The 24,624-nt window shown below is 46.2% G+C and overlaps 3 protein-coding genes across 6 annotated transcripts in view; all 3 read right to left on the bottom strand.

Annotated features, from left to right (window-relative positions):
* LOC143316970 (ceramide-1-phosphate transfer protein-like) overlaps positions 1 to 3,394 on the bottom strand; it is a 13,239-nt gene extending 9,845 nt beyond the window's left edge. The window contains exon 1 of one of the 2 annotated variants that reach the window (XM_076724843.1): positions 3,305 to 3,394. The gene's annotated coding sequence lies outside the window, so the exon portion shown is untranslated. Of the gene's footprint in view, positions 1,148 to 3,304 lie in introns of those variants that run through there. The other variant, XM_076724842.1, reaches the window with a different exon arrangement.
* A 366-nt stretch (positions 3,395 to 3,760) lies between these two features.
* LOC143316971 (putative RNA-binding protein 46) lies at positions 3,761 to 9,593 on the bottom strand. Of its 2 annotated transcripts, XM_076724844.1 has the most exons (7): positions 9,463 to 9,593; positions 8,027 to 8,191; positions 7,643 to 7,823; positions 7,088 to 7,244; positions 6,812 to 6,941; positions 5,761 to 5,856; positions 3,761 to 4,331 (listed from the first exon to the last, which is right to left on the bottom strand). In XM_076724844.1, the coding sequence occupies exons 2-7, from the start codon at positions 8,181 to 8,183 to the stop codon at positions 4,255 to 4,257; spliced, it is 798 nt and encodes a 265-aa protein (XP_076580959.1). In that variant the 5' UTR covers positions 8,184 to 8,191; positions 9,463 to 9,593; the 3' UTR covers positions 3,761 to 4,254. The 2 variants fall into 2 exon arrangements, with proteins under 2 accessions (XP_076580959.1, XP_076580960.1); XM_076724845.1 differs by lacking the exon at positions 9,463 to 9,593 and having other exon boundaries at positions 3,761 to 5,656; positions 8,027 to 8,183.
* Positions 9,594 to 9,753: 160 nt separating this feature from the next.
* Positions 9,754 to 24,018, bottom strand: LOC143316955 (F-box only protein 41-like). 2 transcript variants are annotated; one of them, XM_076724817.1, is made up of 17 exons: positions 23,794 to 24,018; positions 22,660 to 22,816; positions 21,755 to 22,291; positions 21,534 to 21,613; positions 20,127 to 20,199; positions 17,719 to 17,964; positions 16,915 to 16,979; positions 16,596 to 16,745; positions 15,598 to 15,761; positions 15,242 to 15,462; positions 14,831 to 14,946; positions 14,340 to 14,492; positions 13,974 to 14,069; positions 13,154 to 13,272; positions 12,051 to 12,209; positions 11,835 to 11,950; positions 9,754 to 11,297 (listed from the first exon to the last, which is right to left on the bottom strand). In XM_076724817.1, the coding sequence occupies exons 2-17, from the start codon at positions 22,792 to 22,794 to the stop codon at positions 11,244 to 11,246; spliced, it is 2,484 nt and encodes an 827-aa protein (XP_076580932.1). In that variant the 5' UTR covers positions 22,795 to 22,816; positions 23,794 to 24,018; the 3' UTR covers positions 9,754 to 11,243. The 2 variants fall into 2 exon arrangements, with proteins under 2 accessions (XP_076580932.1, XP_076580931.1); XM_076724816.1 differs by having other exon boundaries at positions 9,782 to 11,297; positions 15,242 to 15,465.
* Between the last annotated feature and the right edge of the window lie 606 nt (positions 24,019 to 24,624).

Genomic DNA, 24,624 nt, shown 5'->3' with positions numbered 1-24,624 from the left:
GTATTGCACAAGTAAGGCTTTTATGATAAACTATTTTACATAGAATAAATGTGGATTTGAAAAAAGGGATGAAGGCTCTTTTAACTAGCTGGCTGTGGGGAGATCTCCTTTCAGCATCACAGCCTTGTGCGACATCGACGATGCCAGTTGCTTCGAGCATTTGTACTCCGTGAAACTAATGATTACGAATGAATGATGTGTAGCTAAAGAAAAGGGGGATTTGCTTTTAGGTCGTCTTGCGACTGCGGAAGGTTTGAGATATTTGTGCATAAAGGATTTCAGTTCAGTCTTGGCTCCTTGATTAGAAAACTGTGATATTAATTCTATGTTGTTCACCAGTTCGACGTGCTGAGCTTTGCTGTAAAAAGAAGACCTGATCCACATTGGCTGTCTTGAGTTTGTATCCAAAATGGTTTGACACGCTCACAGTCAGAGCTGTTGGAGCACAGCTAGAAGTGTCCGGACCTTTAAAACAAGCATAACAGTCCCTGATGTGACACCAAGAGCTGTTTTAGGAGAGAAAGAAATGGTTTCCACAGTCTTTACTGTTATTTTTTAAACTGCTTCATGAAGACTGAGCAGTGCCGTGGAAAAGCAGCATCGCATGCTTTCTAAAGGTTTTAATTCAACATTATTTCCATCTTAAACACTGAGGATGAAACCTCTGAGCTGCAGCACTGTGATGTGACCAGATGTTACTGAGCCACGTCCTGCTCTTACAACACAGCTAACTTCATTTTAAGTGTTACTTTGACCCATTTCATATCATCGAACATCGAATACAAACGTTGCTTCAGTGTCAAAGGACACGTATTGCCTCTCACAACCTGATTTTCTGTATAATCCTTTAAAATAAATCAATGAGCGATTAGAGGTTTTAATCCAGATTACAACAGTCAGGCTGCTTACTGGAACACTATTCTGCCAAACGCAGAAGTGTCACTGCTGCTGTCAGTTTGCTGACATTTGGATTACTTTGCTGTTTTTCACACAGATCTGCTCCAGCTTCTCCCAGAAACCCTCTGAGTGCCAGATCTGTGGTGACTTGGAACCCAACATGGTTCACCTGGAACTGTCCGAACTGGCACTTCTTAAGGTTGAGTTTCAGCCCCGTTGTCGTCGTCCTCTCCACCACTTTCTGCAACCTTTCCAGGGGCCCGTTTCACAAAGCAGGTTTAGTGAAAACTCCGAGTTTGTTAAGCCTGAAATGAAGGAAACTCTGAGTTTTCCGTTTCACAAAGGGAGGTAACTCAAACCAGAGAAAGAGGGGTAACTCTACCTGTTTCACAGAGAGAGGTAACTTAAGCTCTCGGTCAGTTACCATAGTAACAGACTCTATGAACCTAACCTGGTCGGGACCAGGTTTTTCTCAATGAACCTCGAGTTTCTCTCCGTCTCCGCCCTCTGAGCCACACACGGTATTTGATTTCCTCATTCATTCGTCAGCAGGCGAGTTTTGGGATAACATAGTTCTGCCGTCTGTTATTTAAAAAAATCAGTCAGTAGGCACTTTTTTCTCTAACATGTCTTTTTGACAACGATCCCGTGGATGAAGGCGCAGCATTACTGCGCAGGGAATTAAATATTCGTCGGGAGATGGTTATCAGACCGCGCATAGATGTTCTGGCATTTCCAGACAATTATGTTTTTGAACGGTACCGTTTCACGTCACAGTCCATCATCTACATACACAACCTAATCCGTCCTTACATTTGCAACATTGCCAGCCGGAGTCATGCTCTCACATCCCAGCAGATATTGTGTGTTGCGCTGCGTTTCTTTGCGCAGCATTATGTTGGTGATAAAACAACTGCACAGTCAAACAGCCGCTTAATATTTGCTTTATAATATAACACATGATCAAAATGAGGTACCCCCATTAAATTATGCCGTGTCTTACCTGTTTGAACAATGTTTTTATGTTTCATCTTGAGCTGCTGCCAAGTGCACTTCTCCCCCGCGGGATTGCACCTACATGAAATAAATTAACGAGCTACCATTCAAGCAGTTTTCCCCTGTAATATTATTGTGATTGCAAAGGACTACATTTAAACTTACGCATTGACCCGAGCAGCAATGTTCCCCCACGCCGCCTCCCTCTCTTTTGCAGCTGCAGCGGTGTTACACTTTTTTCTAAAAACATGCTCAAATTCGTCGTATGAGCGCATTAAGATTTCGAGTTCCAGTGTGGTAAAAAACGCAGCCCTCCTCTTCCCCGTCGCCATGGTGACTCGTCGAATCGGGGCTCCATTGATGTTGGCTTTTTCTAGTCGTGGTGCACGCGCTTAACCCTGAGTTAACCTACTCTGAGTTGACTGAACTAACTCAAATCACCTGTTCGGAAACCGAAAACTCGGAGTTTCCTATCTCAGGCTAGATCAACTCAAGGTTCAGGATTAGACTCGGAGTTTGTTGAACCTCCTTTGTGAAACGGGCCCCAGATGGATTGAGGTTTCTTTACTGCTTGGATCGGGTGGTTGGTGATGAGGCTAGGCTCTTCCTGGATGATTCGTAAGGCCTTCAGCTCTTTGACAGCTCCTGGGTTCAGTGGATACTGCTGGGCCGAGGGATGCACTCCTCATACTTAGCTCCTAAATCCACAGTCGTTCTTGTATTGGACCACGTTTGCTTTTGAAATGATTTGCCTCAACTTTTCCTTCCCAGCTGGAGAGAAGTGACTTTTTTCTACCTTCTGCTGGGTTACAGCTGCAACGTCCACCGGTTTGTGCCACTCTTTTGGTGCATGTTGATTCTGGGCTGACTCTATACGGACTAATTTGGTTGCAGTTTTTCCACACATCATCTCACTGACGTAAGGAAACGTTCTGGCAGATACAGCTCTCTACAAGGTCTCTCAGGTTGTGATCGGGTCATAAGGCCCTTTCACCCACGCTATCATAGCAAGGCTTCTGCGGGTCATCAACACCTGTGCTCCTGAGTCCACTAGGTAGGGTACTCACCTTTGGCCTGGTTGGCATTTTCAGGGTCTGGGGTGACTGATCACTACTTAAGTGAATTTGCTGTCTCTCTAGACTCACTGTGAAACACCAATATCTTACATCTGAATTGGCAGAAAATTTTATCTTGCATACAAATAGGGCTGAGTCTTTGCCAGCCCCCTTCGCTTTAACGTTAAGCACTTTGTTGAATTTTATGCACAAATTGTGTTAGAAAATGTATTATTAGTAGTATGATGGATGGATGGATGGATGATAAAAGATCCTACAACAGAACCAAGGTTTTCACTGTGGATCACTAATGATGACTGGGAGAGTGAAACAACATCACACTGGTCTGGACTAACCTGTTGGGACTCAGGTCTTGACTCTGCTCTTTCTGCTCTGAGGTTTGTGAGAAGCTTCTGTTTTATATTCAGAAGAATGCGCCAAAGTGTCTGTGGAAGACAAGTGATTCAACTGAAGAAAAACAGTTCGGTGGACACTGACACACAATGCTGTCAACAAGATCAAATGCAGTAACAGTACAGGAGGAAAGACAAGCAGTGGAGGAACTTGAGATGAAGAGAAAGCACAGCTGGAAGCAGGAGCTCGTACTAATCCAAGTTTTAACGGAGATGTGGCTCTTTTATGATCAGGCCCAGCTTCTCCTCCAGAGCTTCATTAAAAACAGGATGTAGAAACCATTATCAGACCAGCAGCCTCTCATCACCATTTCTACCAGCCCACAAAGTTTGCTGAGGAACCACAATGAGAGGTTATGTAATATGAGTGAAAAGGATAGGCTACAGGGCACGTTTTGGTTAAATACAGTTTATTTGTCTGGTACTTGAACTTTGAGCATACAAAACAATTCATACATACAACAAAATTGGGGTGCAAAAGCAAAATGCAATGAAGAAGAAATACCTAAAAAAAAATATATAAACAGAATCGAGCAGAAATGGAAGAGAAATGTAGAATATGAAAAATGAAAATGTGGAAAAACTAATGTATGTAGCAAATTAATTAAAAATTCAAAGAACTTTTTTGTGGAGGAGGCACATGACTGCTGAAACTAATAGAAAGAAATACAGCTATTCAAGAAGATTACAGCTAATGATGAGGAAAAGTGCACAACGCCACAAATACAACAACTAGAACTAGACAACAACGCGCTGTTTTAGCCTGGCTGATGTACACAGTCTGTCTGTGCTAATCCCATCGAGCTCATCTGACACCTCAGTGCACTGAAGGTACAAAAACTTTGACTGCCAAAAACATTTTACCTTCCGCAGCTGGAAACAATTAGACATCTTTAAAACAGCTGCGGGAACAGGGGAGCAGGAAGGCATGGGGGGTCAGGTGACGTGGATCTGATCCAGGTGTCCAGATCTGAAATGACAGGTGAATTAGTGCGGTACGGAAAGCAAAGCAGACATGAAAATGCGTGACTAAGATGGCTGGCATTGTGACAAAAGACAGAGAAAAATCAAGTGTGGGCAAAAGTTTCTGCTCTACTTGAGTTGAACCAGAGTTGAGGAACAATGTCGTGTGACAAGAATTTGAAATGTAGTTTAGGTTGTCATACTTCAGTAAGACATTTCACATGCATACAGTATGATACAACAAAATCTGGTCTCAGGCTATGCTAACATCAGCATGCTATCATGTTCATAGTGACAACACTAACATGCTGACGTTTAGCAAGTATGATGTTTATCATATTCTCCAACTTAGTTTGTGTGTTAGTGTGCTAACATTTGCAAATTAGCACAAAACACATAGTGCAGCAGAGGAGATGGGTGGGCGGCTCAGCAGGTGGAGCGGTCGTCTGCCAACCTAGAGGTCGGTGGTTCGATCCCTGGCCTGGGGTCGCGGGAGGGGAATGTGATCTGTGATGTGGAGTGGAGGGGGTTAAGTGGTGTGATGAGGGTGCTGCTGGTGTCACGGATGCTTTGAGGTGCTGCAAGGGGGGGTGGAGAGGTAACGTCATCAGGTCTGGGCTCTGGTGGGTGGTGGAAGAAACTGGGCAGAAGCAGATGCTGAAAAGCAGATTGAGCTCACTTGCCCATTCCCGGTCTCTTTAGGACCCCTTCCACTGTTGCTGCTGTGGCCTGAGATGGTTTTCAGGCCTCTTCAAAACTCCCTGACATTGAAGGCAGTCCTCCAGCCTCCTCTTGTAGCTGTCCTTGCCTCTCCTAATCTCCTTTTCAGCTCCTTCTGCACCCTCCTCAGTTCATTTTGGTCCGCAGATCTGAAAAAACCCTTTTCATTCAATAGGACTTTGAGTTCCAGGGACACCCGGGGCTTGTTGTTTGGGAAACACTGTACCTTCCTGTTAGGCTCAGTGTTTTCCACACAGAAGTTGATGTCGTCCTTGATGCAGGTTGTCAAACTGTCAATGTCCTTCTTGTGTGGACTGCACAACACTTCCCAGTCAGTGGTGTCAAAACAGTCCCTCAGCGCCATACTGGACTCCCCTGGCCATCCTCTCACATACCTCATGATTGGCAGTTGTTTATTCACCAAAGGTGTGTATGAATGCAGGGAGCAGATGAGCCAGGTTGTGACCAGAGCAGCCCAGCGGGGGAAGCGTGAAGAACTGTGAGTGTCCTTACTGTTTGCATTCAGTAAGTCCAGTGGTCTGTTGTCTCTGGTGTGGCATTTAACTGCAGAATCCTCCTGTGGTCTGTAACTTTATCGATATCCCCTCGGTCCTGACCAGTTACAGAATGTCAGTAAATCAGTTTCCTCTCAAGTGATTCTTTAGCATCAGTCACAGTCAACAAAACACACACATATCAAACTCTCGTGTACTTACGTAAAGGACTCTGAGGTGCTGCGTCGCCTCCTCGTCCGGGTCTTTCGGGCTTGGCCCAGTTCACGTGGACGCGGTGACCCCATAGCTGGAAGTTTCCTGTCGAACACATCGGGACCACAACTCTTCAAATTCAACACGTGGAAATGCCGAACGCTCACAGACATCACCTGCCAAATTTCACACTGCTGACACACCAAAAACAGGAGAAACAATCAATTCTGACACAGCTGACAGCTGTTGTACTGCAGGCGGATCTACAGCGAGCAAGGAGACAGAAAGCACTTTACGAACATTAAAGCTTCCACAGAGAAGAGCAGACATGTTCTACTGGACAGTCACCAGTCAGACACGTTCAGCCTATTACCCTTACTATTAATCTGCCTGTTTATATTCCTAATTAAATGATCATTTGGCTCATAAAACATCAGTAAAGAGTGTAACACAAACATACCCGACAGTTCAAAACTCCCAAATTATTGATTTAGTACCAAGTCAATCAGAGGAAAAGCAGCAAATCCTACAAATTACACACGGAGCTGCTGGAAGGGCTGCCACTCGCGACGGCGGAGTAATTTCTCAAGCAAATATACCAAAGATGAATGGATTATCAAAACAGCTGCTGATTCATTTTATGCAGATCGACGAGCTGTTTAATCCTCCAATCATTTCAGCTTCAAATCTGTGAATTTATATCAGTGAAGGGAGGCTAAATGAGAGAAACACCTGACAATACAACAGCAACACAAACAACATCCTCCAGCTGAAACTAAAACATTTTTCATCAAAGAGGTTTAACTGCAGCACTGTTACATCAGACTGACTTGGTTTGAGCCAGCTGTACCTAATAAACTGGACACTCAGCGTGTATCTGATGTCGCACAGTTCAGTTCAGACGTTCTGCTGCAGTGCTCTGTGTTCTACCTCCCTCTGCTGATCTCACGTCAGAGGACGTGTAAAGGAGGAGCAGCGGTGACTCACAGGTGGAGAGACGTGCAGCATGGAGAGGACACAGGACATTAAAAAGCTGATGGAGGTGTGGGCGGATACGTACCTGATCTGAGCTTCCTCCTGGCCAAGGCCGCCGCTTTGTGGGATTCATACTCGACAAAGGCAAAACCTCGGTTTCTGCTCGTATCGGAGTAGCTGGGAAACACAATCACATGCACCACGCCGTCGGTCACCTGGCAGACAGATGTGCCCACATGAGATGAGGGAGGAGAGGAGCATGTGATCACAGTGAAACGTGTGGAAAGAGTCTGTGCATGGAGGCACAGGAAGCATTCGACGGTGAGGGGAGCAGCTGAGTGACAGCTGATGCTGTTCATACCTCCTTCATCGCCTCCATGATCTCCTGCTTGCTCTTGACTTCAGGGATGCAGCCGATGAAGAGGCGGCAGTTGTTCAGACTGACGCACACTCCGATGAACCTCCCCGGACGGATCTCATAGTTGTCCAACATCTGGATGGCTCTCTGAGCCTCTTCTCTGAACCATGATCAATAACCACCAATACTTCATTAATCACAATGAGTATTTCATCACGCTGGATGGCACTGCAATCTGACTGGATATGACAAATAATGACCAGATTGAGCATGGCTGATCATGTCAAAGTGCACGGTGATCATTTGGAAATGCTGATGCAGTTCTGCGCTCCTGTTGCTTCAACTGATGATTACACGAGTCTGTTTCGGTTTAAAACTGTTGCGTTTGATGCAGCACAACATCAACAAGAGCTCCATTTCAAACTCCACTGCGGTTTTTAAATGTCCTGTATTGATTGCAGCGGCCTCAGCCAGCTCTCCATCTCTTCTGGGCCCTATTCAAGTTCAATGACTCAAAAATCAAAGTCGGGAATCTAAACCGCACGTTTCATTGGCTACCTGTTGCTGTACATGACGAAGGCGTAGCCGCGGTTCTCTCCGCTGAACTCCAACATCAGTCTGAACTCGTATATCCTTCCAGCTCTCTCGAACAGCGGGACCAGCTCATCTTCGTACATATCTCTGGGGATCTTCCCCACGAACAGCTCGCAGCCCCGGGGGGGGGGCGGGCCCTCCCAGCCTGCAAGAACAAAGCACGGCATCAGCCTTGGCTGATACGTAATTTTAAGAAAGACCTTTGGGTCTTTGTCTGACATACATTAAGTTAGCATCAAGACAGTCCTGTTTGTTTAAACTGGGTGAGTCACACTTCCTCTGTGGGCTGCGCTGCTCTCTCATACACCAACAGTGATTCAGGCTTTCTTCTTCAAAGTCTTCGCTCACCTGGCGGGGGTCCGCCGAACTTCCTCTGTCCGTTCTCCTGCAACATGTCGTATCCCGTCTTCTCCATCAGACTGAGCAGAGCCAAGTGTTTGAGGAGGGACGCCTGGAAGTCGTCCTCGTCCACCCTCAGACTGACCATGCCGGAGTCTCTCTCCATGTCTCCGTCTGTCCAGCAAACGTCACAGTTAACAGTGACCTGAAACACTCGGGCCGCACGATGGGAGACGCCAGCATCCTGTTCTCATTTTAAGAGTTTGTTCAGGTGGGCAGAGTCACTGAGCTGCTACATGATGGAAAGCGTCTACAAATTATAGATTTAAAGACAAAAGAAATGTTAGAGAAGAAAAATACTCCAGCAATCGAGCCGACACAATCAATTTGATTATATTTGGAACATGGCTCATCAATGTATTAAGCATGCATTATGTTAGCTAGCTAGCTGACTAGCTTACTCATTTATCTTCATTGTATTTTGGTCGATGCTAATAGTGCTAAGGAAGAAATGCTTATCAAAACATTCATCCTAATTTCTGCTCTATCAAAACAAGATTTCAGAGTGAAACTGGAGTTCATTAAACTACGTGCTCTTGGCGTTTAGCTAACGTCATGAGCTATTTTCTGTGGACCACCTGGAACCAGTTCAAGGAGCCCTGAAAGCACCCAGTCCAAACCAGAGCAACAGTCAACGGTGATGTGGAGACGTTAGCTTGTCAGCTAGTCTGTGTAAACTGGATTCATTCAAGCAGCAAAACGTCCACAAACATCACAAGCTGAAATTAACTTATGGCAGCTGCTGCGGTTAACTTAGCTAGCTAGCATGTAAGCTAGCGACTCTGTAACGTTCACCTAGCGGCAGCTTTAGCTTCCTCGCGCGTTGAGCAAACAGCGCTTTAACTGACGTTCGCTAACTAATCCAAAATGAACTCTTTCCGGCTCTGTCTGTCAACACTTCCCCTCACGGCCTTCTCACGTTTCCCTCTCAGCAGAAATAAAACGTCAACCAGCGACACTTAAATTAATCAAAAACTTAATTGGTAAAACTACACTTACCTGGGACTTCTACTCCCGCTCAGCTCAATAAGGCAACCAAATTAAGATTGACATGAGGGCTGGTCCCTCTGAGCCAATCAGCACGTTTATCTGGGGGGCGAAACTCGGGACAACACAATACGCTCCTCTTACAAAATAAAATAAAATAATATAATTTAAAATACAATACGATGCAATAAAAGTTATTAAATTTGTACAATTTTGAATAATCAAAATATATTTAAATACATTAGACGCACAGGCATAATGTCTGGGATGAAATGAGCGACCCTGGACAAAAAGAAAAGGGAGTGAGAAGAAATCAGCGTCACTTTTCCATCCTCTGATTTAACCTGAATGAACTTTTCTGAGTTTGTTTACTCGACACGTGATGACGACAGACTCACCTGCGTCCCCCCAGGTAAATCCCAAAGTGTGTGAACAGGGTCCTGGGAACCTCCAGCAGGTCTCCCCTCCTGAGAATCCGCTGGTGCTTCCCGTCCGTCCTCCTCCTCGTCCGTCCGCCCGCCTCCTCCTCCTCTCTCTGCCTCCTCTCCTCCTTCACGTCGCGTCTCGGCGTGATGAAGATCAGAGCGAGCAGCTGCAGGGGAAACATGCTGAGAGGAGACGCGGGGCGCCGCCGGCCCCTCGTTCCAGTTTTTATGGTCTGGAGGGGATTAGTGAGTGTTCCCAGGCGGGTCCAGGATCAGGGCTGCGTGCCGTGGAGCTCAGCGGCTGAGGGACGGACAGGTTTTCCATCTGTGACAGTGACTTGTGGGACGCTCACCTGTGGACAGGTGTGCAGGACGGTGAGGCAGGAGACTGCGGTGAGTCCCTGAGTCCAGGTCCAGGTGTCCAACAGTGGTTTGGTTTCTCCTGTTTGAACCTGGAGGAACGACTGCAGTATTTTCTCTTCTCAGGCTTCTGCTGTCGTCAGTGTTCTGAAGATGTTTGAAGATGGTCACAGATCTGATTGGTTACAGATCAGCGTGTTCTGTAGTGTCACACGTTCCATTTAGATTTGAGGCGTTTGCACTGAATATTTCCACTCTGCTTCATCTCAGAGGGAAAAGTTGCACTTTGTACTCCTCCACATTTTCCCGACAGCATCAGGGGAAATAAATGAGATTTGCTTCTGCTGCATTTAGATTTTGTTGTGTTGTTGTCCATCATGGATCCAAACCCACCAGATGAAACCAATCAGTTCACTAAATTCCAGGAATGTCTTCAGGACGTAAGACCTGGATGACCTGCAGCTTCTCTTACTAAAATAAATACTACTGTTCTTCGCACTAAAAGCATTAGAAACTCATTATCTGATGATATGGCGACTGTGGATGGCACCGCACCACCATAAGGAATCTGGGACTTAAAGGTCAGAACAGGATTTTACAGTAGAATAAAAGATTTGTTTAAAACAATAAAGGTTTGTGTTAAGGGAGATTAAAGGTTTGAGATGAGAGGGAGTAAAAGGTATTTCTTTACACTGTGCAAAAAAAGACTTAAAGGTGGTCGACAAAAAGGGTTTGTGGCACATTTTAGTGAAATAAAGTTTTGTTAAGGGATTCAGTAAAGGACTGTTAAGGAAGGATCGAGGTTCTGGTGAATCCTGACTCAGGATGTTTAGGAGTTGTCCTGTTTCTGTAGAGGTGCAGGTCTGATATGAAGCCGCGAGAAGGAAATGTGTGATGGGAGCCAAAAACACCAGGCATCTGCCCGAGGTCCAGAGGCTTTTAATACACAACGTCTGTCCTCCTTAAAACTGGTCAGAGTGTCACATACCTGAAAAATATCTTCTCAGAGACTCTGACTCGCTTGCCTAAATTTTTTTATATGACAGAAAACTTTCAAAATAATGTTCCGAGTCATGAGTATGGACCAACATGCCTCTAGATTCATGATTGAATTGCTTTATAAATTGTGTTAGCTCCTCCTGAATACGTAGAAATTCAATAAGAGCCGACAAAGCTCCTGAGCTCAGGCGAGCTCTGATGGACCTCCACACCGGCAGGAACCTCCTGACGACTCGCTGGGACGGAGCACTGGCTTTAATTCAGAGTTCGGTTCAGGTTTGGGATTTGAGCCATGCGTAATGTTAATGAAGGTCCTCACATATATGAAGTACAAACAGGTGTGTGTGTGTGTGTGTGTGTGTGTGTGTGTGTGTGTGCGTGTCTGGTCAGCAGAATCATTCAGCTTTAACATGTAAGATGTCACACAGCCCGGGATGCTTCTGAAGAACCTGAGAAAACACACACACACACACACACACACACACACACACACACACACACTCATCCTTAGTAAACAAGTTAGCAATAATAAAATACATAGAACAGAGTCGTAGTCTGAGTTTAAGTTCCTCCTTCAGGCTTTAAAGTCCAGCTGAAATCATGTTTAGTTATTATCACCTTGAATAACATCAGCATGTTTTAAATATATTGTTGATAGATTTTTATTCTTAAAAACTCCTCAAAAGCTCCTTTTCCTGGGGCGTGTGCCAAGCATCAGCTACAACCCGTTGAGCAGACGCTTTTATGCAAAGCGACGTACATGTGAATTGACACAGCGATGGCACTGTGTGGGGGGGCAGTTTCCTGGGGTTCAGTGTCTTGCCCAAGAATTGTAATTGAAGCATCAGCACCGCTGCAGCGGTTCCCTGCAGTTTAATCTAACTTGATTTAGCCGTTAAACTGTTGACCTGAATTATGATTAAGGCATCCTCATGTATGTTATACGAGCCAGCCAATGAGAGACCAGGGTTGGACTGGTCTTCTACCTTCAGTGTGGTGAGAATTTCTCCAAACAGATGTTGAGCCTCCTGAGTGTCCGGGTCCTCAAAGTAATCGGACGCAGAGATCTCGACCGTTATAGATCGGATGTTATCGCACGTACCTGCAGTGACACAGACGACGTTTTGTGACTCATTTCCATCACGGAATAATAATAATAACACTAATATGTGTGTGTTCAGAGGACAGTTCATGTGTCTCACTGTGGAAGTGCAGGATGGCCTGACCGCTGACAGGTGTGTGTGTCAGGATCAGTGTTTCCAGTCTCTTCAGTCCTGCTTCACACAGCTCGGTCGCCACCTGCAGGCCGAGGTCGGTAATACGCTCCAACTCCAGCACCTGCAGGTCAGCACAGGTACGCACTGCACGCACACGCACACGCACACAAACACATACACACACACACACGCACACACACACACACACACACACACACCATAACTCATCATGTGTCACTCCTGACCATTATTTTACCAATTACTATGGTTTATTACCAATCAAAGTCTTTCCAGTCAGAGTCTCTGTGTGTTGATTGATCAGTGATTATTTGTTTGGTCTATAAAATGTGAAAAAAAGGTGAAAAGCGTCCAAGAGAATTTCCCAGGTGTCGTATTTCTTCAACGGTCCACAATCCGGAGATATTCAGATCATAACAACATAAAACAAAGAAAAGAGCAAATGGCCAGTTGGAGACATGACAGCAGCTGAGCTGTTCAGCGATCGTTTCAGCGCCGCTCTGCAGCGTTCAGGTGTTTAAAGGTTTGTTGTTTTAAAGGTAGGATCCTTCACACTTATTTGAATTCAAAACGAGCAAGTTTTGAGCTGTGTTATCGTGCTCCCTATGCAGAAAATCACTTCCTGCCCTCCAGCCGCAGTTTGCACTGCAACAAAAGAGCGATGTGACATCATCTGCAAACAACCTGCTAAAATGCACTGAGGGACTTTAACCTGAAGTTTCAAACAGTTCAGGCACTTTCACTTTGTGTTATCAGCAGATTACAGATATTTTGAATAAGTGCAAAGTCAGAGTCTTTAGCAGAGGTTGATTGTTAACTGTGACATCACTAAGAGAATATAATAATAATAATAATAATAATAATAATAATAATAATAATAATAATAATAATAGTCATTTTTTTAACCTCAAAATAAACAGCAGTGTTTCCCTGCAAACCGTACCTGTCAATGAAATGTGAAAACAGAAAGGTGTGTGGGAGAATAAATACAAACATCTTACACCCTCATCCAGTCATTAAGCAGCTGCAATAATTGCATCCAAAAAACTAGATTTAAAAAAAAAACTCACCCAAACCAACCAACCCCTGACTCCCACAGCCAGCCCCGCCCACACTGAGCGAGCGGAGGTGTGGCCAGCATCGACCAATCGTCTGCAGGCAACGGTTTCCAAAACGAGTGGGTTGTTGGCTGTGGGTTGTTGAGAGAAAAAGTGACGTGTTAAATTTGAGGAGTGGGCTGCTTTAAACAGAGAGTGTACACCCACGGCCAGTTTATTAGGTACAGTTAGCTAAGCCAGTCATGAACCATGTTACACTTGTGTGTGCTACGCTACATTATATATGTTTGATATTTAAGATGTGAAGTTATGGAGACGTCGTTGACATCATGTCTGTAAACTCCTCACGCTGAAGGATCATCGGGAAGATAATGTGTTCAGACCGGCCTCAGATCCAGAACACCAAAGCCTGCCCAGTCCAGCAGGACTCGCGCCTCCTGCTCTGTGATCGTCCTCACTGTGTTTTCATGCAGCTGAGTCCTTCTCATCTTTCTGTTTCATTGAATGAGCTTGAATCGATCGATGGTACCTCATGAATATCACCTGTTCGCCGATCACATGACTCAACATGAATCCCAGTTAATGTCTATGGACTCTGCTGTGTGATCGGACGTATCAACATTTAAACTGAGTGACCACAGAGACGCCGTGGGCGCCGAAGGCCGTTTTCTTACCTGTACAGCCACACACCCTCCAACCGTCCTCATCATCATTTTACAAAGCTCACTGCTCAGAACACCAACCACAGACTGACCATTTACCTATTGTGTGTGTGTGTGTGTGTGTGTGTGTGTGTGTGTGTGTGTGTGTGTGTGTGTGTGTGTGTACTGACCAGGGGTGAGCTGGTGCCACCTGAAGGCTGCTTATGTTCCTGCAACCTGCACCCAGGGCCCACAGAACCTCCTGACCAAGAGGATCTGATGAACTCCTGTGTGCGCAGACAGGAAAATAGACAGGTAAACAGACAGACAGGTGAACAGACAGGTAAACAGACAGACAGGAAAACAGACAGGTAAACAGACAGACAGGAAAACAGACAGGTAAACAGACAGACAGGTGAACAGACAGGTAAACAGACAGACAAGTAAACACACAGACAGGTAATCAGACAGACAGGTGAACAGACAGGTAAACAGACAGACAGGAAAACAGACAGGTAAACAGACAGACAGGTGAACAGACAGGTAAACAGAGTCACCTGTATGTGAGCGTGTGCAGGTTCCTGCAGTAGCAGCTGGCCAGCCACAGCGTCCTGTCCGTGAGGATGTGAGGACACTGGGAGACAGACAGGTGGAGCAGACTGCCCCCCGCTGAGCGCAGCAGGGCCTCCACCCCCGACTCCACGCAGCCGCTGAGACCAGAAACACACACACAGGCCAGTTGCAGTACCCACAATGCACAGGGAGCACATTTTGTCTCCTGCGGGTGCTTATGCTTCCAGCTACATTCACGCTAACGTCTTCCTGTCGTCTGTTCTGTTCTGTCCAATCAGGCAAGAGCTGGACTGATATTACACGCTGTTACCAAGGCAACATGCAGTTTTTTCATCTAAAAAAAGATAAGAAAAGCTTTTACATGCTTCCCAGCATGCCACGCTGCTGAGCGCTAATCCCTGAGAGCCGTGTGTGTGTGTGTGTGTCATGCAGGTTTTGGACGGGGCTCGGGTTGGGGTTGGGGTTCAGGTCTTACCGAGTGCTCCTGTGGTAATCCTCTCGCACCTCATCAGCTCGTCTGTTTCGAGGCTTCAGGTTGTTGAGAACGACGGACTGAGTCTGAGTACACCACTGAGACAGAGTGGTCAGGAACTGCACACGCTCACACACACACACACACACACACACACACACACTGTACATTAATCTGAACATTGTCCTTGCAGGTGCGCTCCTTCCCTGATGATGATGATGGTGAGAATCTGAACCTCATCGTTTAATAAAGAAGACATGATGAAGATGATGATATTCAGAACATGTTGTCGATGAGTTTAACGAACACAGCAGCTTAATGTTGACGGGAACAGCTCTAACAAAAATGATGATATCAGTAACAGTTTGATGATGATGATAACACTTCTGATGAAGATGATGAAGGCTCGTGTACCTCGGCCGATACCCGGGTGTCCTCCAGTCGGAGGCGGGTCCAAACCGCTGGGTGCCGAGCAACAAACCGCCAATCGGAGCAAACCTCAGCTGCGAGCAGCAGGGACTGCACATCCAAATATGGAAACACACAGAAAAGCCCCGCCCTCGACCTCAAGGTGTCCGCCCCCAACCGCCTGTTGCCATGACAACGGGGTAGCGTGGACTGGAGGGAGGAGGGGGCTGCTGCACAGGGAAGGAGGAAGAGGAGGGAGAGAAAGAAAATAAGGAGAAGGAACAAAGAGGAAGAAAAGGAAAGAAACTCCGCAGCTCGACCATGAACCTGAACCTGGAGCAGAGAGCAGAGGTACGCTTTACCTGAAACAGGTGTGTGCGTCCTGGCAAAGATGAGTCTCTTTATCTCAGTGCTGTTCCAGAATCCTTCTTCTTCCTCCTCATCCTCCTCCTCCTCCTCTTCCTCAGTGCTGTGGTGACGATGGTTTCGCTTGGTCCATGTTCTCCTGGATCCTCCCTCGCCAACCCTGGAAACACAGGAGAAGAAGAAGAGGAGCAGTATGAGACAAAACAATGATGGGAAACAGAAAGATGATGGAACATTACGAAAGCGAGAAATAAAGATTATTAACTCACCTCCTCCACACACTCACATTTTTATTGGGCCTAATGAATCTAATCAGCTGTTTGTGACGCTGCACCAAAATCACGTCACATCCTGCACTGTGCCTGGTCTGACCTGAAAGGCACCACAACTGATGGTGTGTTCAGGCACTCATCCTCAACCCACCAATGGGTGGAATGAAAATATCTACATGGAAACATGGAACCAGACGCTGTGCGTCAGCTGGGCTCCAAATGGAAACAAATCTGTCAGCCTCAGAAAGAAGTGAGTCGACCAGACTGCTGCAGCCGCTGCTGACCTCTGCTCCAGGCTACATTAGCCGCTATTAGCATGGCACGACACAATCTCCCACACAACTGACAGCAGTTGCATTGTGGGTAATGTAGGCACCAGGGTTTAACTGGAGAGTGACAATGTCTGAGGATTGTAATGATACATCTGTGATGACGCCGTCTCATACAGTGATTCTGAAAGCCAAGACAAATGTAAGGTGTCACGGGCTGGCTAAAGGGATAAAAGAAGAAAAAAATTAGACATTTCTGGCTTACAAGAAAACATGCTTGTTTCTAAATGTTCTCCTGTTTGGCTTTTTTTTTCTTGCGACATATTGTTCTCTCCAAAAATCCAGTGTGAGAAGGTACCAGACGAAGAGTCTACAGCTACAGCTGTTGAGATATGGACTGAGTGGCGGACTGACGGGTCCGCGCTGCCATCCACAATCAAATACTTTACGAACCACAGTCTCTCTCTCCTCCCGTCTCCTCCTCCCCTCTCTCGTCGAGTCCCCGATGGAGCGTAGTGGTGGGGGTGGAGATGGACCAACGCTCCCTCACCATCCCACCCCCCTGAACCCAGAGACAAGGTCCGCATTTGGCCGGTCAGACCTCTGGGAGAGGATACAGTAGAAAGACATTCACAGAAACATGAGGGCTCTCCAAAGATTCAGCAGTGGTTGTTTGAACCTTGAACTCATCTCCCACATGAAACAGTTCAAAATTATGGGAAAAAACTACTTTAATGATAAAATGTTCAATAGAGGAACATTGCTCAGGTACCTGTAGTGATGGTGGCTGCACAGCTGCTCGCCCAGTCTGTCCCAGCCTGAAACACTGTAACTCCTCTGGAGGAGGGAGGGGAGGAGGAGAACGAAGAGGAACAGGGACAACAGGACAAGGAGATGTTAGAGAAGCAGGAAGAATTGACAAAAGAAAGAAAGACTGGCACAGAAGGAGGAAGGACGAGATGTGGAATTAATGCTGGTAAGACCTCAATGTCAAACTAAAAGGACAGTACCAGTGGCTTTGCATGTGTGGAAATAAGTGCGTAAATCTCGAATAAAACCGGAAATCTACGCGACTGTTGATCCAAGCTCCATCGAACACAATGCAAGCAGACATAAATGACCTTAGGAGGTATCTGAAATGACTTAACGAGACAGGTGAAAGCATCCCTCGCTTTGTGTCTCATTGTTTGGACGATCGTCCGTCTGGGACCTCCAGCCTAACGCTTCCTTTCTGCTTGGGAAACCTCTAAGTGTGAACATGCTTGCTGCCATGAAATAGTCCACCTGAGACAAGCAACACTTGTGTGTGATTGAGCAACCTGTTTTGGTATCATGAGTCTGAAGGTCAAACTGAAACTGTCCACATCAGATCCTGAGTTTTGGACTGATTTCCTACCTTCACAGACATGAACACGTATGGACTATCTACAGATTTGCAGCTATGACACAAATGGTACGTATATGATTTAAACATGTTTTATAAGGTTTACAAATGTAAAGGTAGATTTGTGAAGTGGGAAAACTCGATCTTTGTGTCCAAGTGTTACAGGATTACAGAAATCGTAGATTTTCTCACCCGGTTGCTGATGGTTCCCTGCGTTGGTTCCACGATGATGTCATCAGTGCTGCCGTCCAGACTGCGTCCTCCTCGGCCAGGTACAGGTGTGTACTCCTCTGCGAGTGCGTACGGGTCAGTGTATGCGTCTGCGTGTGCGTACTTGCCGTTGTGGCGTGTGAAGTGGTTGTGATGTGCGTGTGAGTTGAGCAGCAGCAGCTGTCTTTCCGCACAGTCGACTCGTTCCAACAACGTCTCAATGAACACCTGAGATCAAACGCAATGTGTTTCAGCAGCAGGGAAGGATCCCGGGCGTGAAGGTCAGAAAGCATTTCCATTCATCTTCAACAAATCAGCTTCAGTTCCCAACTCATGACAGCAGGCTCTCGACTGCAAAGACATTTTTCATTGACATCCAAAACCTGAAGCTAACTTGAAGCAACTGTTAGCTAACATGAACCAATTTGATTGAGTCATTAAACATATAAGGTGTGTCCCAGTTCAGCGGCTGCATCCTTCGGAGGACCCAGCCTACGCGGTCTCTGTAGGCTGGGTCCTGCAGAGGATCCTCCGTCGGCCGCATCAACTATCGGTAAATGAGACGGTCTAGCCTTCGGAGCGTGTCCTGATTGCGTCACGACGTCATAACTTCTTCCCTCCTAACCCGGGAAAAACACACGTAGGGGTGCGGAGATACGCCCGTACAGCTCCTATCGCTTGTAAGAGGCGCGAAATGTAGCCTGTTATACAACTTACAAATTCACCTGATGTGAATATCTTCACAGCTTCGCGTCGGACGGTTCACGCCTCCGCGTCGTCCATTCATTTCTGATAATGGACACCTCGAAGGGCATTATCCCGCTTATACCATGGTCACTTACGAAAGAAATAAATATGAAATCAATTATTAATACGTTAATGTTGGTTTTTTTTACCGTTAAAATCGACTGAGTGGACTATTTAATATCGCTCGTTGTGACGCGTTGCCAAGGTAACCGGCTCTGGCCACAGAACCTGCAGCTCGGTCGGCGCAACTGTTATATTAGACCTAATCAGAGGAGGGAAGTGACATGATTGCTTAACGTTATGTTACGTGATACAAAGTATCGTTTCAGAGGGCAAGTGCACCTCTTACCACTTGTGTGTGTCCAGAGGATGATGCCAAACTTTGTTTCAAAGACTCAAAGTCCACAGATAGTTTCCTAAATCATTTTTATTGCAAGAAATATTATCCACCATTCACTCTGATCATTAAATGTGGTTAAAGGAAACTATAAAGTCACTCATGTTTTCTACTGTCTTGCCGTTGTGTTAAATAAACTGTGAAATTACGTATGTTCTGAGTTTCTGTTGCCACAGTTACCAACTAGCGTTTGAGCCAGCGCAATAATTTAGAACAATCAGGCTATTTGACCGGAACTTTTTTATAGTTGTCCTACAACTCTTTTTAACGGAGACCCTGCAGCCAATCACAATCAAGTATTCACCCAAAATAAGATATTAGTTGACATGCGAGCTTGTAACATTTGTAAGTGAAGAGTTTTAATAAGGCTAACTGTTAACTGAGCTCCTCATATCAACAGGTCGCCATTATTAAAAAAACAATCGGTGCGCAAAGCATCTTGGGATATGGGAGGCCGTGAAGGATAGTAGCGCTGCATCCTCTGAATACAGGGAAAAGGAGGACGCATTTGTCGGCTGCATTTGGAGGATCCTTCGAATTTGGACGAATTGGGACAGCCTTCGCGCAGCGTTATGACGTAATCGGCCTTCAAATCCATCCTCCGAAGGATGCAGCCCCTGAAATGGGACACAGCTATAGACTCAACTATCAGTTAACCCCCACAGCAGCAAAGGGGGCAGTGTAACAGCCAGAAGCATCGCTCAGAAAAGAAGTCTGATAACTAAACCGTGTTCAGTAAAAATAAGCAGAACAAGACCATAATAACAAAAAACGAGACAATGACAATGAGACAATGGTAGCTAACAGTTAGCTAATCTGAACCAATTTTAGCAGCTCACATTAAACTGAACCGTTATCTAGTTTTTATTCCCAGAACTGAACTTAAAGTTAACCGTTTTGAATCTTTAGCTGACCTGAACCAGTTTTGAAGCTGCTAAATGGCAAACCGGACCCACATAGTTTTGTGATGAATTGAACAGCTAGCTCACAAACTGACATGGTTAAGGAACGGGAATCGCCCTGCAAGTTTCACAGTAACTTCACACAGCTGTAGCTCATTAGCGAGTAATGTCAGCCATGTTTGGCGTATAAAAGGATATATTTCACTGGCTTTGACTGAGCTAAGATAAGGCTAATCTCACCATCAACACACACCTTCAAACACCACACAGACACACTGAAGAAAGTTTGTTTGATTTATGTAAATGAGAAAAGTCAGTAAGATGCTCAGAAATGAGACGGTTACCTGCAGTCTGGACTTGGCCTCTGCCTCTTTCTCTGCCGTGTCCCTCAGAAAACACTCGATGTCCACCATCTCCCTGCAAAACACACACGCAGCACGTGAGATCTGCAGCCTCGATGGCTAAATCAGCACCTCCAGTATAAAAGAGGATTCACTGCGATGCTTGGCGATGAATATATAACATGGGCACTGACCTCACACACACACACACACACACACACACACACACACACACACACACACACACACACACACACACACACACTCACACACACCCTCAGGTCAGCTGTCATCTTCTGTTTATCATCACAGCAAACCACAGCCGAGTGTGTGTGTGTGTGTGTGTGTGTGTGTGTGTGTGTGTGTGTGTGTGTGTGTGTGTGTGTGCGTGTGTGTGCAGTGATGCAGACTGAATGTGATGTTTCCTCTGTCTGTGCGTCATGCTGTGTTTCTCTGTCCAGCACACTGTGAGCAGACAGCAATTCTTCTACTGTCTATTCCTGATCTACATTTAACTTCTTCTTAACTACTTCATTTAACACTGTACACACATATAACATATGACATACGTGACATACCTGCTTGTGTTTATACAGAATGTAATTCCACTGGTTAGATGCTAAACTGCATTTTGTTGCTCTGGTACTAATTAACAAGCAACGATAATATTAAAGGATTTCTCCACTCCTGTTATTTTCTTCTGGCTTATTCAGGGGATATTCCTATAATGCTTTGGGGGATTTAAACAGGAAGTACAATGTTGCCATGGATTCAGTGGGTTCAGCTGTGGGCTACAACCTGAGGCTCGTTTTTGGTTTTATTTTTAACCTCTATTTGTTTACATTTTGTCAAATTATCACCGTTAAAAGTTATGACTTGCTTAATTAGTTACTAGCAGTTCCTGTTTGCTGTGCCCATGTATGTACAAACATGGATGTTAACCCCTTAACTCTGAGTAAACTATGTGGATCTATGTTCTGACAGCCCGCCCACGGGACTCTATAGACACAAACTCTACATTCACGTTTATACTCATATTAAACACTGTTAGAAAGCTTAGATTGACATGAATCCATTGATGAAAACCATGTCAAGATACAGTCTCAACAGGAGGTTCAATAAACGCCAACAGCAGACAAACAGCTGAGTTTTATACTAACGCAAAGCTGAGGCAACTCGCAGAAGGCCGTAGCAGAATGGTGAAGGAAGTGTAAGCAACACTGAATCTGAAAACCTGTGGCTCATGTTTGCGTGTTCAGCTTTGACTCAGATATTGAGAGCATTCTTGACGCAAACTGTGACAGTCTGTTTGTGTTGTAAAATATCTCCAAAGGTGTACATACACAGGTACACAAACAAAACTCCAGAGGGACTCAGACACAAATGGAAAGGAACCTTGGAGATACTGACTGTTGTCGCTCACGCAGCTCTTTCTCTTTTCCTTCCAGATTTTTCTTTAATTGCTCCATCATCTCCATGGCAGCAGAGACCTGACAGATAAAAAGCGTCCAATTCCAAATCATTCGTTGGATTTCCAGATGTCTTCAAAACATCAGTCAGGTTGAAAGCAGGTGAAATGGATGTTTTCCCCAAAGTACAAATGAACATTCCATCCTCAGCACTCCACCCACCTGTCTGGACATGTACGCCGCCCTCTCCTCCACTTCCTGTTTCTCACTCTTTAGTCGCTCCCTGTCCCGCCTCTCCAGCGCTAGCTCTGCCTCTCTCCTCTGTAGCTCCACCTTCAGTCGACACATGCGGCGGTTCACCCTCTCCTCCACCTCCGCAAACGTCTGGCCGATTTTACGATCCAGCCCCAGCCCCAGCCTCTCCTCCAGACCGATCCCCACTGACAGCCCAAGCTCCAGGCCCAGCTGGACCCGTACCTCGCCCAGTTTACCACCAGGAAAAGGCTCCAGGCAGCTGGGGAGGGCCAGAGCTGTGGAGGGGTCCTCTGGAGGTCCTGCAGAAGAGGGGAGAGCGCGATCTGAAAGGCCAAACATTTCCCTGAGCAGCTGGACAGAGGAAGACGAGGAGGCGAGATCCAGGCAGGCCAGTGGCAGGGGGACGCTGTGGGCATCCTTGCCCAGAGAAGAGCTCTGTCTGTGGGACACAGCTTGGCCGGGCAGTGGCAGGAGAGCACCAGGTCTGGAGCTTCTAACCCGAGCCTGAAATGTAAGATCACGTAAGCGCTCAGAGCAGCAGTTAGCAGAAGCAGCTCATCCCAAAGGATGAGAAATCAATCTGACAATCAGATTATGATTTTGATTCATTTTTCAAGAAAAACAACCCAAACAATCTGGTTCCAGCCTCTCGAACGCAAGGTCTTTGTCATACATGGCAGGAAACTGAATATCTTGAATGTCCTGAATATTTTGGGCTGCTGGTTGGAGAAAACAAGACTTCTGAAGATGTCACCTTGGCTTTTGGGCCTTTTTCACCACTTTCTGACATTTATTATCCCAAACAACTAATCAATTAATTGGGAAAATGATCAACAGATTAATTGATAATGAGTCAGCGTGATATGAATTACCTGAGACAGAACCAGCAGGGTCTCGTAGGTGTGTCGGCTGACCAGGTGAGACCGGAGCTCAGGCACAGACGAGAAGCGAAACTCGTCCCCACAGCGAGGACAAAAGTAGGGCAGCTCCGAGGAAGACGAAGACATGCTTCACCAGGGAGCTGCAGACCTGGAAGATGAAACAGGAGCAGCTCAGAAAACAACAGGAACACTGCGGGAGGGAGAGTGACGGAGCGCCACCGCCGCCGCTGCCGCCAGAGGAGGAGGAGGAGGAGGACGGAAATACTCCATCTGCACACACACGCTCGCACGCGCGCACACACGCGCACGCACACACACACACACACACACACACACACACTATTACACAGTCCTCAAGAATGAGTAAACCTGAGTAAGAACTGGGTCAGGGTGTGTGTGTGTGTGTGTGTATGTGTGTGTGTGTGTGTGTCTGTGTGTGTGTGTGTGCGTGCTACATATTTGATTGTGTGGAGATAAAGATTTAATGAGACTGAAATTTGCAGATTAAAATCAGCAAAGCTTCAGATAAATGTGTGTGTGTGTGTGTGTGTGTGTGTGTGTGTGTGTGTGTCACACTTTAGGGATAAGTATGTCCTGTTTGAATATCACACACACGCCTGCAGAATTTCACATTAACATGCATGTGTGTGTGTGTTTCTGTGGGGCTAATCGCTAAGTGAAGCATGCATCTTCCACCCCACTGACTCTGTGTGTGTGTGTGTGTGTGTGTGTGTGTGTGTGTGTGTGTGTGTGTGTGTGTATGTGTGTGTGTGTGTGTGTGTGTGTGTGTGTGTGGAGGAATTTTAAGCATGGATGGATGAGCAGGAAGAAAGAGCTGAGTGGGTGTGGACTGTTTCTGCAGATCAACTCTTCAAATATGAGACATTCTGAACAAACATCTTCTGCCTCCTCTTCAGACAAACACACCGTTTGTCCAGTTCACCGGAAACGTCACAGCAGCACAGGTGAGCTCAGTCAAACTAGTTACCTGAGTGTCGGTCAGTGGTCTGACGGAGTGTGAGAGACGTGTGGGTTGAAGCTCGGCGGAATTTCACAGACCATAATAATCCGGTAAAACCCCGTCGGTCTGTCGGTGCTCTGCCGGCGGAACAACTTGTCTGTTACCTGTTCAGCACGCGCATCCGTCGGTGTGTCGGTCGGTCAGCTCGTCCTAAAATCCGCCGCCGTGGTCTCCCTGCGCGCGTCCATCAGCCCCCTCGATCCAGGACCGGAAAGGTCTCGTGTAGGAGCAGCGGCGGAAGCCGACGCTTTCTGTGTGTGTGTGTGTGTGTGTGTGTGTGTGTGTGTGTGTGTGTGTTCCAACCGCCGCCCCGCGCGCCCCCTCCCCTCGGCGTGTTGCCGCCGCGTGCTGCTGCTGTCGCTGACGTAAAAGGGTGATGGAGGAGCTGGGGGGGGGGGGGGGGGGGGCATTCAAAAGCTTATCGAAGTAAAAGTATGTGTGTATTGTATACTGCAGTGTACGTCAGTGTACAAAGGTGAAAAGTTGAGGAGGTCGTGAATTTTGACCTCAGGATGACGTTATTTTAATTGATCTTGTGTACGTATTAAAGTAGAATGTTAAAAGTGAAATGAGAACACTGCAAGTACTTGAAGTAGAAGTATTCGTGTGAGTACAGTGTTCCTGTCAGTGTGTTTCTCTCTGCTGTCTGTGGATTCATGTTCCTGCTGCGTTCATGCGTTCATTCATGTTCCTGCTGCGTTCATGTGTTCATTCATGTGTTCATTCATGTTCCTGCTGCGTTCATGTGTTCATTCATGTTCCTGCTGTAGATGTTTCAGCTCATTGAACTCCTTCATATCCTGTTGCTGCTTTAATCTTCATCAATGCTTCAGATTCTAGAAGATCATCACATGTTTGCAGCGCGGCGTCCTGTGAGAACCTCGTATCTCCAAAAAGTGTGACCAGCTGAATGAAAAGTCCAGTTCTCACCTCTG

Source organism: Chaetodon auriga, chromosome 24 (genome assembly GCF_051107435.1).
Source record: "Chaetodon auriga isolate fChaAug3 chromosome 24, fChaAug3.hap1, whole genome shotgun sequence".
NCBI lineage: Eukaryota > Metazoa > Chordata > Actinopteri > Chaetodontiformes > Chaetodontidae > Chaetodon > Chaetodon auriga.
This window is presented reverse-complemented; position numbering and strand designations above follow the sequence as displayed.